Raw genomic sequence first — 18,517 nt, forward strand, 5'->3', positions numbered from 1 at the left:
AAATAGGGTAAGTTCTGCAGCGTTCGCAGTGAAAAAGATACACGATCTTACGGATTCAGCAAAGCTCGTTTATTTCAGCTCTTTTCATAGCATCATGTCATATGGTGTTATTTTGTGGGGTAATGCAGCTGATATTAAATCGATATTTGTAGTGCAAAAGCGGGCTATAAGAGCGATCTGTGGGTTGTCCCCACGGGAGTCAGTTGAAAAATAAGAGTTGGCAAGTAAATTATGAGATTTTGGAAATTCAATTTATGAGAATATTTTGTATGTGCGGAAAAAAATAGATACCTTTAAAAGGATAGTAGCTTCCATAATTATAGTACTCGTAATAAAGACAAAATTAGCGCACCAACCGCAAGGCTGCATAAACGAGTAATTCTTTCCAAGACAATTGTATACGTTTAAAAAAAATCCCTAGTGAGATACAAGTGTTGTCAATAAATAAATATAAAGTTAAACTGCTTACTAAGGCCTATTATCATATAAATAAATATTTAAACTATCTAAGTGCTTGGATATGAATTTCTGCAGTATAGAGGTAACGCGGCTGCATTTCCAGACTCTGGGGCGATCATCAATATCCAGGACATTTTTTTATGTAAAGTGGGAACAAACCGTGATCCATGTGGTATCAAATTATTTCAGTAGTAGTCAGTAGTAGTATTATTATTATTTTCTTATGTAGCCAATGTATGTTCACATTTAAAGGATCGTGATGCTCGCTTAAGTGTCATTGCTTGTGGCGGCGTCCATGCGTCAGGTTGTCTCTCTCCCTAAAATATGGCGAGGGGTCCGATGGCTGGCCATGCGTGATACTCGTGAACGGGTGCTACTTGTGGTGACTGGTCGTACTCGAATTCGTGTATGCGGTGATGTTAGTTATTTCGTCTATGTATTTGCGTGTTGTTCCCAAGAAAATGTAAGTGCGTGAAATAGGATTTCACCATGCCTCCTGCTGATACAGCATCTTTGACGATCTGAGACAAATCTTTGTTTTTAATTTATTTTATTATCTATTATTTATTACTTAAGATGTAATGTTGAACATGGTGTAATGGTTTCAGCTCCTTATAAACGTTGTGTAATACAAAAAAAAAATGGCGATTAAAAAGAGTGGCGGAGAGTTAATTGGCAGTCCTACTCTTTCATTCTACGCCCTTGATTTGAGAACTGGCAATAAATGTAAAATTCGATGTATATTTCTTTTTTATTGACGTTCATAAGAATACATTGTGTTACTTATATGAATAAATGATTTTTGACTTTATTATTACACTCTGGTGTAGACAACTCGCCAAAGCAAACCCTTGCCTTGTTAGACATCTGAAAATCGAAGTCTATAAAAGAGCACAAATGATAAATAGCAAAATATTTTATCATGTCATACATTTTTAGTTTGTAAGTATTCTATTAGTAATAGTTATTTATACGCAGTGGAAAGCATGCTGTGTTTGCCTGTTAAAAATTACAATTACTTTGTGGATTTGCTTTGTTGCTTGCTTGGATGCGCTTGCCTAAACCACCAAGAACCATTAAATTACCTAAAATACATACTGCACAATATAAGCGTTTAAAACAGGTATCCGCCCATCGGTATCGCTTGCTCCGCGATGAAATTGAACTGGTATGTCGTGGAAGACACCTCGCGAGCGAGCCGGCTGTCCTCAATCTCAGTGCCAAAGTAATTCTCGATCATTTCAAACGCCTTCTGGTAGATATCGAGGTTCTCGTGCGATTATAAAAATTATATTCTGTCTAAGCCTGTAAACATTTACAAAATATGAAATACACAATCTGATCTTGCCCTTCAAATTATGATTCGAGACTAGAATTACGTTCAATTGGCGCTGAAGCCTATGGGCTTAGTTGGTGATGTCTGGTTCAGCATACAAGGCCTACATACGACCGTGCATGACATATTCCAGCGTAGTCTTTGCGAATTGTGCCCCCTCCCATATCCACCGGCTACAGGTGCTTCAGTCGCGTTTTATAAGAATCGCGACCGGTGCGCCCTTCTATGTGAGAAACGTCGATCTCCACCACGACCTGGAGCTCACTACCATAGCCCAATGGATGAAGTTGGCGTCCACACACCACTTCGACAAGCCTAACCCCAACCCGCTGGTGCGTAAAAGCATCCAACTACTACCCCTTCCCGACAAAATAGGCTCGTAGGAGGCCCCAACACGTTCTAACGGATCCGCACGGTAACAGATTAGGGTAAAAAGCCGCCTTCACCAGGGAAGGTCAGGACCTTTACTACGTACATCGCTCACTCCAGTGAGCTTCCGTCCTGCCCTTTAGGCCACCCCGCGACGGCCCAAGCCGACGCCCGAAGGAGACGCCTTTGCGCTAGCCGCGGGATAAAACGCCGTTTCAGGCCGAGCTACGCTCGCCAAAATACCCCGAACTGAGCTGTAAAGACCCTTAAGGCAAACAACGAGAATCCATTAAAAAAAAATTCCTTCAATAAAGCATGGACTACCCCAGTTATCACGCTCACGAAATATGTACTCAAAGTACTAAAAACTGCGTTCTATATCTTCATGCCAATTTTTTTGCTGTCTCTGTTGAGTTGGACAATTTCGTAGCAAACTATTTTCACAGAAACCAGATTTCTATTAATTTAGTAAATTACATGTATGATGTATGTATTCCCGGCGTCGGGAAATGATTTTTTTGAAATTTGAAATTATATAATTATTTCGGAAGTCGGGGCAATGGCGTTACTAGCAGCGACCCCAACATATATTACTTCATATTTTTTTTTTAACATATTATTTTACAATAATACTTTATATGTATTTGATTAGGAAATAACGATTCCTAGAAGCTGGCAGCACAGAGTAATGATTACAAACTAAAAAAACAGTATTTGTTTCATATTTTGGCTTAAATTCATGATCATTTTATATAATTGAAAAACATAGAATATGAATTAATAACTGTGGTTTGTGGTTATGAAAGTAAGTAACATAACTGTACCTTGTACAACTTCAAACTATACATACAGATAAGATTTACGCTGATATGGATTTTGATAGTGATATTAGAATCCAAATGCTCAGAAGAAATTAAATATGGATCAAATTACTCAAGAAGGTGGTACGTTAAAATATGCATTACAATTTTAAACCAATGTTATAAAAGCATATATAGGTAAAATAATACCGAAACATAACTAAACTAACAATCATGGATATTTTACTATTAAAATTGAATACTTACTAAAAATCCTTTTATTTATTTATTGGATCATAACTTTGTTATTTTTATTGGTTTTTCCATCACAAAAATTGTAAACATTTCCTAATACCACTATAGGAATAGATTCCAAGCATGAAAAATGTATAGTCCAGACTGAAAATGGATGGATTTGTGGATACATTGATAAAAGAGATGAAGGGACATATTACAAATTCAAAAGTATACCCTATGCGGAACCGCCTGTTGGAAATCTAAGGTTTATGGTAATATTAAATTTTATATATAATTAATTGGAAGTCAAGCAGATAATATTATCATATGGTTAAAGGTTAATTGGAACACATTTTGCAAGATAACCAACCATTTAAACTGGTTAAATAACATAATAAGTGCTATATCCTTCTTTATTTCAGCATCCCAAATGTCTAAAGCCTTGGAAAAATATACTAGATTGCACAAAAGATGCACCATTACCACTATCACTCTTTATTAATCAAGATGTGCTAGGTTCTGAAGATTGTCTTTATATTGAAGTATCCTCCCCAAACATTAAACCTGACAAACCACTTCCTGTCATGTTTTGGATTGGAAGCTGCAACTTTGTTGTTTATATAGATTCAATTCTTGACCCAACTTATTTAAATAATCAGGGAGTAGTTTTTGTAAGATGTGGATTTAGATTGGGACCCTTTGGATTTCTGTCAATAAATGATTTTTCAGCACCAGGAAATGTTGGATTAAAGGATCTTATTTTAGCATTTAAGTGGGTTCAAGCTAACATAAGTAACTTTGGTGGTGATCCAAACAATGTAACCGCATTCGGAAGTAGTACAGGAGGTGCAATAGTACATCTTATGACATTATCTCCCTTGGCAAGTGGCCTGTTTCAGAAAGCCATTGTTCAAAGTTCTAGTGCCCTTAATGGTTGGTCTCTAGCGAAGAATCCAGTTGAAAATGCCATGACCTTAGCAAAACATATGGGTATAAAGAAAACAGACAAATTTGAAGTTGTTGAAGAATTAAGAAAGTTATCAGGCTACGACATTATGAAAACCTATAGCACATTCCTTTTTGATGAATACCTAGTAGAGAATGATGTATTTGATTCACCATTCAAGCCGTCTATAGAAAATGAATTTGAAGGTCAACCAACATTTATGAGCAAAAGTCCAACTACAATACTTAATTCTGGTAAGTTTAATAAAGTTCCAATGATGATTGGTACCAACAATGTGGAAGCTAAGGTGCTACAATATATGAAAGACGATTTTTATAAGGATTATAATAAATACAATGAGGATGTAAAACATCTGGTTCCTAAATCATTAGCAAATGTAAATAGTGACTGTCTGAGAAAAATTGGTCAACAAATATTATCATTCTACTTTGTTGGGGTAGAAAAAGTTAATGAACAAACCCAAAAACAATACTTACAGTTTCTCACAGATTACTATTTTCATTACTACTTGGACAAAACAATACGAATACATAGCAAAGTTTCCCCTGAGTGCCCTATCTACTACTATGTTCTCAATTACGCTGGGGAATGGCTGGTGCCTAAAGAATTAGAATTTTTTAATACTATTGGACATACTGCAGAGCTTCCATTTTTATTTGGAATTAAATCATCAGATGGCTCTTTTTATAAGGGAAGTTGCGTTTCACTTACTACAAGGGATAGATGTGTCAAAATGTGGACAAACTTTGCAAAATATGGGTATGTAAATATTATAACTATTTATTTTCAGACCACAGTCCATATTATATTAAAAGGGTTCAACAATTCAGAATTATGCTATTTTAGAATTAGTTAAGAAAAATTGCTATAATGGGCACAAACAGCGTACCAACCTTAAATATGCATATCATCACTTGCTTTCAACAACAATCTCTTTATCTTAACCGACGTCGCGTCGGTCAAATAGAGTCTTTTATTATCGAATTGCATGTGTAATTCATAATTTTGAAATAAGTTACTGTACTTCTTAACTTAAATTGAAATCTAAATCTATTGTAATGCGTCTAAAAGCGAGATCTTATTCGAACATTTAAATGAACACTTTGTGCCTATTTGTATCCGCTGTCTCGACCCGCATATTTAATTATTTTCTGTGTGGATTTTCGTCTTAACTCATTAAGTTATCTTATCAAACTTAACTATGGTCGGTGTCATCTGGGGTTGTTGTGTGCCCATTGAAGGAAACTGATACTAACCTCGCCTGTTCTCAATGCGTAATGAGATACCATTACGCGTGCTTGTCTCTTGATGATAGCTCTTTTAGTTCTGAGATGAAAATTGTATAATGTGTGCTAAAATTGCGTAAAGATGCAACAATGACAATACTCTAGTTCGTAACATCAACACTTCGCGAGCGCCTAAGCGAGTGGCATGCCAGTCACCAACAATAATTGGTGAGCAAGGAATCATCCGTGATGATATTCATAATATCGTTTAGGACGTTATTAAAGATACCTTAAAATTGTAATGTAAAATTAACGAAAGAATTGCATACGTCCTCCAAAAATAAATTGATGCCTGTACAAACCTGTACAGTTATTTGCTAGGAAAGATTCAGCTAAACTAATTTTAGAACAAGTTGAACTAAGAAACGAGTGCTAGATCTTTAAGTCTAAAGGAAAGAGATAATCTTATCTCGCGATGCAATAATATAGAACCATATCTTCGTCTTAGTAATATTGAAATAAAATGCATTCCCGAAAACAAAAATGAGAACCTGATCGAGTAAACACTATGCTCTGTAAGCCAGTGCTGTGAGTTTCATGACAAAGATATTTTAAGCTTTACACGCATCGCAAAGGCAAGCCGTACCAACACTCGCCCGTGATCTATATTGGTTCAATTATCGTCTCCGCGTATTCGTGACAACTTTAGCATCGAGATACAACATAACTCTATTCTTCACCGATTTACGTTACTGAAAGCCTTAGCGCACTTAGATGAGCTAGATTAAAAGCGAAGATCATAGGATTTAAGGTGCCCAATGGTCGCGTATATTTGAGAAGGTCTGATGATGAGGCAGGTTGTTTGGTTTAAGTTTGTATTACCAAAATGTTATAGGTTAAGAACAAATTCTTACTTACTTTTACTCTCAATTGGTTTGTCACTGAATTATGGTTAATGAATCTCCATTAGAAGTTCCGAGCTGTTTGATGAAGGGTATTTTGTTTATGGGCGAGACCGGTCTGAGACCTGTAACTCTCAAAAAAAGACGTGGTGGTACCATTATTGTGATCTCAAAAAAAAATCTTAAATAATGATTACTTAGGAATCCGATATCGAAGAACTCTGGGTTGTTTGGGTGGAATTGCCGCCGTCACGTTCCCTTAATCAAATTGATTTTTTGTGTAGCTTACTTTCCTCCACCCGTCAACTTTTCTTTGTTGAAAAATTCTCTTTAATTTTAACCAAGATAACCAACATTATTTTTTCTTTTCTAAACTAGATAGTTATATTTAAATGTGTCCGCTTTGAATTATGAAACTATTCTTAATAAACTAATACACTTGGAAAAGTATAAGGGTGTCGGCCCTGATGACATCCCACCCATTTTTATAAGGAAATGTGCTAAATATTTGGTAGAACCTCTGCAATATATACTTATAACAAATCTCTTTCCTCAAGAGTATTTCCATGGAAAACGGCAAAATGGTACCTATTTTGTGGTAATGGTAATTATAGACCCATTTCTCTTTTTTCTTCCCTTGCTAATACTTGAGTACTTAGTATATCCATATCTTTATAATAACATGAAACAGTTAATAGCATTATTAAACATGGGTTTATGCATCTAAGGTCAACCACAACTAACCTAGTTCAGTGAGTATACTGAATTAATAAGTGGCGCATTAGATCGTGGTTTCCAACCTTACTACTTTTGAAAAAGTTATCTAGCTACGGCTTATCGGCATCTTTTCTTAAATGGACTCCTTTCTAAGTTATCGGCAATTTTTTGTTGTCGTTAATGGCTTTAGTTCCGCTATTCAAAACATAGCTTTCGGTGTACCACGGGGCTCTCACCTGGGACCAATACTATTTAATATATGTATTTATAAATGATATAGTAACTGGTTTCAAGCATTCTAATGGATAATTCTAATGTTTGCAGATAATCTCAAATTTTGTCGTGTAATTAGTAACTTCGAGGATTGGTTTTTGCTCCAATCAGATCTGAATGATATGACTTCATGGTGTTCATTTCATTTGTCCCTCCTTGTCTGGATATCTATAGTTGCTCCCCTCATACTTTAAAATCGACTCGTTTCATGTTTATAGTTTGTTTTGTTTAATTCATTTTTATTATCTCTTGTATGTTGTTTGATAAGTGCCTGTCACATTTGAAAAAAAACATTTTATTTTTCTAGTACCAATTGACTTTTAACTTTATCAGTGTGGCGAGCGTTACAAGCTTTAAAAATAAATTCATAAATTCATAAGAAAGCACAAAATTCTTTCTAAAATAATATTGGTACAGAATATATCTATATTTTTGTTTCAGAAATCCTACTCCTACAGATAACGATGAACTTTTACAGATCACATGGGATTCTGTAGAGAATGAAAAAAGGCTAAATTTCTTGAGTATTAGCTCAGATTTAACAAAAGGAAGAAATCCATTTTATAATCGTATGTTATTTTGGGAAAACATACATAAGGAACATATTATTGTTAAAGTTATCACACATATGAATGACATGGGGCTGAAGTTTTAGTATAAATATAGATTTGTTTTTTATTTATAGAATTGTTACCATTACATTGTTTACAATTATTTGATAGTTTAATTTATCTATTACATAAAACTTAATTTGGTTTAGTTAAAAAATTAAAAATTTAGCAGGATATTTGTTTTTATCAACAATACGTTTTGTAGCAATACATAATTTGAAATTAGTATGTAGTCATAAACTATCACATAAATATTTTCAAGGTAATTGTCGGTTTTCCCAAAGTATCCAAACGAGAGTTATGTTCAGGCAGACCGAAAAGACATTAAAAAAAGAATTTATTTATTTATATGTCTTTACAATTTTAAATCTACTACAAGACTGATCTATATCTAAGTAATACGAATACAATAATCAACTTTCAAATAAACTACAGTCGGCAAAATCGCGGAGTGCAACGTCAGCGATTACCAAGGGTTATGCCTTGGTAACTCGAGGTTCCATTTTTTTTTTATATGAATTAGTGTCTGGCCAATAATTCGGCTAGTGTAATTTTCCTACCATCGTACGTGCGTGGACTTTCAGAAAAGTGCTAAAATATATTTGTGCTGCTCTGTTTCACATAACTCTTTTGAGTTTCGTTGTCACGGAGCGGCAATGTGTGTTGTTGATTAAAATTTTTAACTACAAAATTCTTTTTTATGCAATTTCCCACCTTAATATTCCAATAGTACAATAGCCTTATCAAACGATTTACTGGGATTTATTTTTTTCTATCAACTTTTAATTTTTTTATTCTCTATACTTTCTATTATTACAAATAATGACTAGTTAAAAAGGAATCTCGTTAAATTGATAGTTTTTTTTATTCTTTAGAAACATACAGCGCATATTGAACTCTTGACTATTAAAGTTGTAATTAAACTCTAGTCTAAACGTATAAGTAGATAATAAACACAATACCGTCTTATTCTTATCTAAAGTAATCTTTCATCTCGCTCTGTCAAATTGCTTTTACGCTTGAATGAAAAGAGACGACTGGTTTATTTAACAAAAAATAAAGGCATTAATAATAAAACAATATTAATAACTGCACGTATTTTATTGGATAATATGATTGCGGCACGTGACAGTCGTTTTCGTTTCCAATTAATAATACGTTATTAAACAAAGCAAGGAAAAAATAGTACATTGGATCCAATTGTTTAACAAATATATATTTTTATCACATATGTTGAAGATTAGTAAAAATAATGCAATTACTGCCAACTAAAATATACAATTTTTACAATAAAATAATTGTACTAGATATACTGATATCTACAGTTGCAAAATGATGATATAAGCGATTACTAAAATCAGAGAAATCAATGAACACAATTTACCATATATGCGTAATCGGTGCGAAATAATATAGATATATTATGATACACTCTGGTGTAGACAACTCGCGAAAGCACACCCTTCCCTTGTTAGATCTGAAAATCGAGAACCATAAATAAGCAAAACATTCCTGCTGTTTTTTTCATCATATGTAGGAAAAAAAATAAACATACTTTTTTTATTATTAATTTTATGGCCTGGTAACATTAAATAGTCTAGCCAAAAATACTGGTACATAAAAAAAATCAACTTTGTAATTATTTTGAATTTGGAACTCTTTTCGGTTCTAAAAACTTCTTTCGATTTTGTGCCATTTAAGTGATTTTATTAAAATATTATAATTAATAATCTTTTTTGACATACGGGTACCATGCTTAAAGATTCTGTGGTTCGAGTCCGAGGGTAAAATTAAAAAAAAAAAGTACAAAAACGTATTGGATTTTGATATCGGGAGTCACACTTAGCGTTTTGTCTCGTTTCTTAACCCGCAGACTTCGTGTAAGTATGTCTCGTATGTCAAAATGGATATGGATTGAAACAAAAATATTTTAAAAATCGACGGCGATGGCGACTCGCTTGCCTAACCTACCAAGAACCAGTAAATTACCTAAAATACATACTGCACAATATAAGCGTTTAAAACTGGTATCCGCCCATCGGTACCGCTTGGTCCGCGGTGAAATTGAACTGGTCTGTCGTCGAAGACACCTCGGGAGCGAGCCGGCTGTCCTCATTCTCAGTGCCAAAGTAATTCTCGATCATTTCAAACGCCTTCTGGTAGATATCGAGGTTCTCGTGCGATTGTAAAAATTCTATTTTGTCTAAGCCTGTAAACATTTACAAAATATGAAATACACAATCTGATCTTGCCATTTATATGAAATTATGGTTCTAGTCTAGAATTACGTTGAATTGGCATTGAACCCTATGAGGCTTAGTTGGTGATGTTTTGTTCAGCATCAATGCTAATCTGGACATAACTTAGTTTTCCCAAAATTAATGCATAAACATTTGCCTTACACAAAGAAAATATCGCAACATTTTCGACTTTTTTTTCTGAAACTAAGTCATAACCAAATCATCTTTTCTCTTGAAAGTTTAAAAAAAATAGTTTCTTTAGGTTTTGAGATGGGTTTAATTAATTATAAGGGACATGTATAATATCCAACATACCTGATATTATTATTAGCCTTACAGCCTTTGAGTATATGAGAAATACATTATGTCATATAAAAAAACAGAGACATGTCAGTATGTTTTTAAACGATATTAACTAAATTCAACCTACCTCAACAGTTAGGTTTAATTGGTAAAAGAAAATTGCCGTTATATGAAAAGCTTTACATTTTCCATACAAGAATCTATCAGACATACCAAAGCATTCTTCAATGAGGACAGCGTAGGGGTTATGGGGAAGATCCATTTGTTGACCAGCTTTGAGGATATTGTCTAGTCCACTGAGGGCCACTTGCACCGTCTTCGCATCGGTAAGGGTTAATAGATCACAGAGAGGGGAGATACAGCCTTGTTCCACTAGAAAACTGACATAAAACATATATTATCATATGAGAAATAATTTGTTGAAATTTTAAAGGTAAATTGGGTTTTAACTAAAAACCCAAATTTCCTTGGTCAACTATTATGTCAATGTTCTATAATGTCGATGTATATTTAATACAAGTATATTTTTTTTAAAACATGGCTTGCTGTAAAATAATGGTGTATTATTCAAAGCTATAAAGACATAATTCACGGAATAAAAATTAAGTGAGTAATTTTATAATTTCACGTAACGCGGATGGCCCATTTTTGTCCACGGCTCCAAGTTTTTAAGACACTCAATACAAGGACCGTAAAACGTCAATCAAACTGACATCTAGTTTATGGTTCTTTCAAACTATATTTTCAGTATGAAGTTTGACATATTTGACAGCGCGCAAGACTGAGCTGAGAGCAAGACAAATATGAGTGCCATTACGTGAAAAACATTAAATAAACAATATTATCAATATATAACTAGCGAATAATGTTTTTTTTCTAAACTGTTTTTGTAAAAATAGTCTATTTAAAAAATTATTACATAATGTAAGTCATCCGTATAAACATGACTTTAAAAGGCGTTAGAGAGTAAAATAACTTTTCTTTAATTTCTAAAAATTCAATAATTATAAATATTGATTTTAAATGGCAGGTGACACAACGATCAGAATTAGTCGAATCGACGATAACGACTAAAACAATATATATATATAGTATATATATACTAAATATTGGTTAATAATTAACACTTTATATACATAAATAAATACTTGACGTTTGTTTACGTGCGTGGTACGTCACGGACATTGGTGCAACGCCACCAAGTGTACAGAAGCGTTTTGTCGCTTTTTTGCTAACACGTAACATTATTAAAAATATCAATTTATAGTTCTTACATTATAAAAGAAACTAAAGAATTTACAAAATTTTACAAAAACGTTAGTTAAGGAGATAATTACCTAATCTGCGCAGGAGTTCCCCCGCTGGTGGCGTTAGTGATGGCCCACGCGGCTTCTTTCCTTGTTTTGAACTCGGCGAGCTTCAGAATGTCTATTAGAGTCGGGAAGATATTTGCGTCTATTACCGCCTGTAAATTTTTCACATCTATACATATGCCTTGATGACTATCAATATTTTAATGTAGCTTTAAAAAACTCGAACTCGGTGTACAATTTTACGTATACGTCATGCAACCTAATTTCTAATAATTATTAAAACTGCAGTATATTTCCCACTCTACAATATTTTACGTAGAGTTATTATCTCAATTACAGGATGTTATAAACAATGTTTGGTACGGAGCTAAGTTAGTAGGCAAACCAAGTCCTAAAAAAACCAAAACTTATCTACAACATGAATGACGTCACACATTATGCAAATGTCATACATTATCTATACCTGTATCTGATGCGCGTTCCCCGCAGTTATGTTAGATAGGGCCCAGCAGGACTCCTTTCTGTGCGTCTCAGTGCTGGACTTGAGTAACGCGTGTAGGCTCGCCAATGGGGTGCAATTCAGTACCGCTTGCGTCTGCGCATCGTTTCCCGTCACGATGTTACCAACAGCACGAAGAGCAGCTGATACCACCGTAAACTTGTTGTGCCTGTGGATATGTATGTTTATTATTGATACACGATTTTTTTAAACTCTGGTCCTTCGCTGATCGAACCCATTCGAATCTAATGTAAATAATGTATTAATGTAATATACGTACATTAATATGTATTTATTTATTTACAATTCGTTACCATAATATACAAAATAAATAAAAAAATTGTTTATACCCATAAAATGTTTAGACAAGATAATTATATTCAGGCCTTTTGATAGCCCAAACCCGTATAGTCTTAAAGGACTCTTGTCAAAGATATTTTTATTCTAACCTCATAAAAATGATTTGATGTTGTTAGAATTGGGCGATCATCTTAAAAAGCTTACAAGTACGTGCGCTAAATTTAGTTGCTTGTATGTATATCCACAAATTTATCGAAAACTAATATTCAGATAAAGCTTTAAATCAGGTATAAGTTGGACAGTACAAGTTTTGTAAGTGTAGTGCAGTAGTAGAAATGTTTCCACTCATTTGTACGCTGAAAGTACCCTCCACAAATAAGCGTTATATAAATAAATTCATGTCGATCTAATTGTTTTGAATTCTATTTATAGATATGTTTTTGTAGTTAGCATACTCACATAAGTAATTCAACAAGCCGCCTACATACTCCAGCATCAATAACGGCCTGGATCTTTTCGTTTGGTCCATCTGAGAGATATGACAGCGCCCAACACGCGTCGCTTAGCACCTCTGCGTCCGTGTGGTGTAACAGTCGCGCTAACACTGGTATACCTGATGTTTAGACTTAATATATTTAGATTGGAAGAAAACAAATGTTTTAACCGGATTAAAGCTATTTGTATTATTATAAACTTATTATTATTCACTTAAATTTAAATAGAGGACACCGTGAGTCATTTCTGCAAAAACCCGTCATCTTTTACTCGATACCAACTCCGGGGAAATAAATACAGATAACACAACTTTCGCTACAGCTGTGATACTTTTGACATTCAACACCTTTTGTCTTCAGTCGCCGTGACCACGCACGCTGTAAAGCACGCGAAACTAATTATGTAAATAATTATAAGTTTATAATAATACAAATAGCTTTAATCCGGTTAAAAATTGATTTCTTTCAATGTGTAAAAGCTATGTTAACTAAAGACTAAGCTATACATCGATTAGTTTATTATCTCCTACTGTTTAATTTGTTGTTAATCTGTATTGTATAAATGTCAAACCAAGTATATGTCATTATTAACCAGAATCAATTTTTCCAAAAATAAGACAAGGCTTTGTTGTGACAATTTACAATTACACTTACAAACTTATGTTAGTTCTGTATTTGAATATGTTTTTTTTTGTTTTTATAATATAAAAAATATTATTTTTAATTTAAAAAAAAATGTTTTTTCGTCAGACATTCCTTTGAGAGCCCCTCCTAGTGCCTTTCGTCACGTTCCATTTTACCTAACATCTCTTTCCAGCTATGACGATGAAGATTTTTTTTTAATTATTAGTTCCTCAAGGTTCTTTTATGAAAAAATTCATAATTTTTTGTGAAAATAACGCCATCTATAATTAAAATTAACAAACTAGACACATTCCGGTTTTACAATAAATGCAACAAATTTTCCGGTATTTAATTCTGCCAAGTATAAGATTCGTTACTGGTTTCATAATTTGAATCTCCTCGAGAGTTATTTATTTGTAGTAACAAAATTGATAGTGTAAAGTTTCCTAATTGTAGGTATTTCTATGAAATACTATTAGAATTATTTAATTTGTTGTTCTGTTGTTTATTATCTTCTAAACTGCTACTTTTTATTAAACAAATAATTGTTACGTATTTGATAATTGTATCGAGTGTGTGTTAATAGTTAATAAAAATAATTATTTGATTCATTGCCTTAAACAGGTTACACAACAAACTCCCAGGCTCCTGGAGACCTGTGTTTCAGGCGCCTGTGACTTACCAGTTACATGTAATGTGTTGCCATATCGAGATTAATTACAATAATTTAAATAAATAACAAATTTATTAATGATATAATATGATATACCTTTCTGTTTTAAAACTTACCAGGGGCTACTGCTTCGAAGTTCGTTGGAGGATTCTTGCCTCTACATAAGTTTGACAGTGTCCAAACTGCGTTTTTTGTCATTGATAGTCTTGAATACTTATTTAAAATGCTGGAAACCATTTCGTTGTTATAACCAAGAGCACATAGAATCAAAAATAAATAAATTTGCTTGTTTGTTAAAACATAAACAACATAGTCAAACATAAACGCGTGATGTTTTTTTTTTCTAATAAGTAAATAGAAGATTAGCATTCTGTGCCTGACACACGCCGGTTTCCTCACAAGGTTTTCCTTAACCGTACATTACCGTACGTTGATAAATGTGCACGACAAAACATAATATTTACTAACGAAACACACAAAATAATTATGATAATCAAAAAAGAAAAATAATAATACAATAAGGTACATTTTAAGTGTGTAATGTGTGTTGTCGGAGTAACTGGCACTGGCTCAGCATTATGGAGCAGATGTGTTCGACAGCGCTGTTCAATTTGCCAGAGATTACCAAACAGTAAGTTTGCGCCTTAGATGCAAAAAAAGAAAAATAATGTAATAACTTTGTAGTAGAAAAAATAATAATAGTAAAAATTAACAGTGTAAGTAAAGAAGTCATGGAAGATTTGTGTGTAAAAGTATATATTTACTTACACTCAGTAAAAAAATAAGAATAATTGTTACTAAAACAACTATTATAAATAGATAAATAAATGTTTTTGATCGAATTAAAAACTATATTTCGTGCAAACGTGAAGTCCGTTGCACAGAACCTATGACCTCACTTTAATTTCAAAAATGTTTGACCTTCCATTTGGTACAACTGGCACTGATAATGGACGCCGAAGGTCATTTGATTCTTTCTATTATTTGTTATATAATGATGAAATAGACGCACAACTGCACTGGTTTAGCCGTGAAAGGAATAGTTAAACTTCTTAAGTCTTTACATTTCGAACTGTTTCATTTCCGACTTAAAAAACGTGATCTCATATCTAGTGGCCGTTCAAGTATAAATTATCAATTTAACCAACCCCCCCCTCCTAAATTGTAGGGTTATAGGTACTCACTCTAGTAAGGGTGGCAACAATCCAGCCGCGAGCACCGTATCACGACATCTCGGGGAATCACCGGCCACATTTCCAAGTGCCCACAGAGCTTGCTCTCTGACGTCATCACTAGCCCCAGAACTGACCAGCCCCACTAAAACAGGGACTGCCCCACATTCCACAACCACGCGCGTTTGCTCTGACGACCCCGACGCAATATTCGTCAAAGCCCACGCCGCTTCGAACTGGAAAAGTTAGCAAATTGCAAAAACTATTATTGCATGTGATTTGCAAATGATTTTTGCACGGCGACACGGTACTTTGTGTAAATGATATTAATCAACTATATCTTTGTGTATAATTAGACTGTCTAACCGTAAATTCTACAATGATGATAATACAAAAATATAACACACAGAGATTGTGGTTAATATTGTTTAACATTTTTTATATAAAAATAACCTAGGTAATTACAGAGAAAATACGTCTTACAAAAATCTCTACAGTAAAGCACAGATCTCATTAATGTGTCTGTTTTAAAGCTCATCACCTTAATTAATCCATCTCAAAACAAATTTAAATATTACCTGTAATGTGGGATTAGCACTATTAACAAGAAATTCAACAAATTTAGGAACAATTCCAGTCCTTATGACTTCATCTATGGGAGGATTAGGCTCTCGGCTTAATAGCTTTCTAAAGGTCTGTGTTGCTATAACTTGGTCGTGGGGATTGTCGCCATAGAGAGCTGCTACCATCTGCGGAGTTATGTCTTCAGATGACGAAACATTTAAGTCATCCTGAAATTAATAAAATAATGACTGTTTTACTGCATTTCAAGTATTTTAGAAACATTCTCCGTAGTTAACATTAGATAACTTTTTTATCTACTTACCTTAAAATCTTGTTTTATCAGTGTACCTAATAAAATTATACATGTAATGTGTAAAATTATAAGAAGCACTAAATAAGCTCTATTTACCTATTTGTTTATATCATTAAATTCATACAAAATTATTTTCATTATGAATTTAAAATTATAACTTCTTACACACGGTATTCGATAAAAGTAGAATACCTGCAATGCCACATCTGGCGCATTAGGTGCAGGTATATTCACATTCCTTCTCTTAAGGAGCTGTTGCTCTCTCTTTTGTTTCCGGAGCTGTACACCTTCTTCCTCACGCCGGCGTCTCAGCTCGTCAGCACTGAGGCCTGCGTTCTTGTAACGATGCTTGTGACCTCCAGACATCTACAAATTTCATAAAGGCACCATTACATTCTCAATCTTTTTTATTTAATGGATGTGTCTTTACTAAGACATCATGGAACATTACGATCTGGCCTAACTTAAGACTAATAAGTAATTTAAGTCTTACCTAATTTACTAATAACGAAATTTAACATAAGAAAGCGTCTAATAACACTCTACTTTCTAATTTTATTCAGTTACGACTGTTTAACACTTAAGACTAACGTGCACTAACACTAATTCACAAATTCTAATGGTTGCGTGCTTTCAGTCTTCTCGCAAGGCCCGTGGTGTCAAGAAGTGGAATAGCTTCACGTGATGGTAGAGCCTATATACGTGGGCTCCAGTAGTCTTTTTTGTTATAGTGGTGACGTCCTCATTAAAATCCAGATTGAGGTAGTTATTACGAATGTACCAGGGAGCATTGGCAACACTGTATTTGGAATCGTTTTAATATTTGGATGTGGCTATTACTGATACAGCCCCACAGTTGGTTGCCAGCTAATAAGTCCATGCAGGTGACAGGACTTGTTTGTAGATCGGAGTTTGGTATGAATTTTGGAATGGCACTATGAAGTTATCAATATACACTGGCTGGTAATTTGATGTTTTGTTAGCAAAGTATATGTGAACTGATTCAGACTCATTTAGTCTTATTTGGCATTTGTCCGTCCGGATGCAAAATCACTTCATCTACTGCGATAAGTTAATTCAACTAATTGGGACAATAGCAGAAATGGGCTGAATGTCAAAGTTTTTAAGTTCAGTAACAGTACAGTCCTTTACATTTGAGTACATCAGTCACTTAACACTTTTCAGAAAGTCCATACTGTTAAAGTGCTCTTAGACTAAGCCCTAACTGTCTATACTATATTCACTATATAATATATTCACTAATGAAGTAATCATTTGAATAGCTTTTAAGCCTTGAAAGACATTGAATATGTGATAAAAACAAATATCAAAAATCAGAGTTATCAATAATATTCTTACTAACCCTATGAAAACATTATCAATTGTAATATGAAATATTAACTAAACCACAAATTGACGTATAGAACATACATTTCTAACAATTAATTGAGTACAGTTAACCAACATAAACAAACTTCATATTAGATTAAATGAAAATATGAAGATAAAAAATAATTAAGTAAGTAAAAATTAATAACAAAATATTTTTTAAGTATGAATTATTATTTTATGTTGTAAGTACAAAAATAGGGTTGTAATGCTTTTACACTATAACTGCTAAACCAATTGGAAATTTTTAGACTAGGATAGGACCTTGAAATAATACAGAAATAAGGAGAAAAAGAAAGCCATCATTAGTGTTTCATACATAACTATTTTAGATTACCAAGACCAAAAAAGGCATCATTAATATTTAAGTTTTTCTCAGAAATCAAACATCTTATTACAAATAAAAATACACATTTTAGTTGTATGAATGGAATATATCTATATCAGATATAACTATGAAAAATTATTAACGGATTTAAACTACTTACATTTAAACAATATAATGAAAGTTGTTATAGGAAGAAAACAATCCAACATCTATCACGAAATATAAATATAAAATTTCGTCGTATTTCAATAATTTTCAATTCACCATTAATATTTTATGATAGATGATAGATCGTGCACCAATCACCATGGAAGAATTTTCAGTGATCGTCAGTCGTCACGTCAATGCCAATACCAACAGATATTAATGAAGTTTGACATTAATAGTGACTTAGTCACTATTTCGACG

At 33.4% G+C, this 18,517-nt stretch overlaps 2 protein-coding genes and 1 long non-coding RNA gene across 5 annotated transcripts; 1 reads left to right on the top strand and 2 right to left on the bottom strand.

Moving 5' to 3' along the window:
• Window positions 1–1,191: 1,191 nt before the first annotated feature.
• Window positions 1,192–3,104, bottom strand: LOC123716119. Its single transcript, XR_006754517.1, has 3 exons — window positions 2,989–3,104; window positions 2,271–2,429; window positions 1,192–1,764 (listed from the first exon to the last, which is right to left on the bottom strand). It is a non-coding gene; the product is annotated as an uncharacterized LOC123716119 (long non-coding RNA).
• On the top strand, window positions 2,777–8,000 carry LOC123716093 (juvenile hormone esterase-like). Of its 2 annotated transcripts, none has more exons than XM_045671646.1 (4): window positions 2,777–3,108; window positions 3,328–3,473; window positions 3,624–4,927; window positions 7,728–8,000. In XM_045671646.1, exons 1-4 carry the CDS (start codon window positions 3,084–3,086, stop codon window positions 7,939–7,941), a joined length of 1,689 nt encoding a protein of 562 aa, XP_045527602.1. In that variant the 5' UTR covers window positions 2,777–3,083; the 3' UTR covers window positions 7,942–8,000. The 2 variants fall into 2 exon arrangements, with proteins under 2 accessions (XP_045527602.1, XP_045527611.1); XM_045671655.1 differs by having other exon boundaries at window positions 2,778–2,969.
• A 979-nt stretch (window positions 8,001–8,979) lies between these two features.
• Window positions 8,980–18,428, bottom strand: LOC123716105 (importin subunit alpha-7). 2 transcript variants are annotated; one of them, XM_045671667.1, is made up of 11 exons: window positions 18,270–18,428; window positions 16,585–16,758; window positions 16,094–16,306; window positions 15,528–15,751; window positions 14,460–14,569; window positions 13,012–13,165; window positions 12,217–12,421; window positions 11,778–11,905; window positions 10,654–10,820; window positions 9,900–10,106; window positions 8,980–9,374 (listed from the first exon to the last, which is right to left on the bottom strand). In XM_045671667.1, exons 2-10 carry the CDS (start codon window positions 16,756–16,758, stop codon window positions 9,916–9,918), a joined length of 1,566 nt encoding a protein of 521 aa, XP_045527623.1. In that variant the 5' UTR covers window positions 18,270–18,428; the 3' UTR covers window positions 8,980–9,374; window positions 9,900–9,915. The 2 variants fall into 2 exon arrangements, with proteins under 2 accessions (XP_045527623.1, XP_045527632.1); XM_045671676.1 differs by having other exon boundaries at window positions 9,887–10,106.
• Between the last annotated feature and the right edge of the window lie 89 nt (window positions 18,429–18,517).

The sequence above is a fragment of the Pieris brassicae genome, chromosome 1 (genome assembly GCF_905147105.1).
Source record: "Pieris brassicae chromosome 1, ilPieBrab1.1, whole genome shotgun sequence".
Lineage (NCBI taxonomy): Eukaryota > Metazoa > Arthropoda > Insecta > Lepidoptera > Pieridae > Pieris > Pieris brassicae.

Excerpts from the sequence above, each read along its gene's own strand:
- LOC123716093 (XM_045671646.1), top strand. The coding sequence starts at position 3,084 with ATGGATCAAATTACTCAAGAAGGTG. Across the intron at positions 3,474-3,623 it reads TTGGAAATCTAAGGTTTATG|CATCCCAAATGTCTAAAGCC; the intron begins GTAATATTAAAT and ends TCTTTATTTCAG. Across the intron at positions 4,928-7,727 it reads ACAAACTTTGCAAAATATGG|AAATCCTACTCCTACAGATA; the intron begins GTATGTAAATAT and ends TTTTTGTTTCAG.
- LOC123716105 (XM_045671667.1), bottom strand. The coding sequence starts at position 16,758 with ATGTCTGGAGGTCACAAGCATCGTTACAAGAACGCAGGCCTCAGTGCT. Across the intron at positions 13,166-14,459 it reads CTTCGAAGCAGTAGCCCCTG|GTATACCAGTGTTAGCGCGA; the intron begins GTAAGTTTTAAA and ends TCTAAACATCAG. Across the intron at positions 11,906-12,216 it reads GGAACGCGCATCAGATACAG|GCGGTAATAGACGCAAATAT; the intron begins GTATAGATAATG and ends AAAAATTTACAG.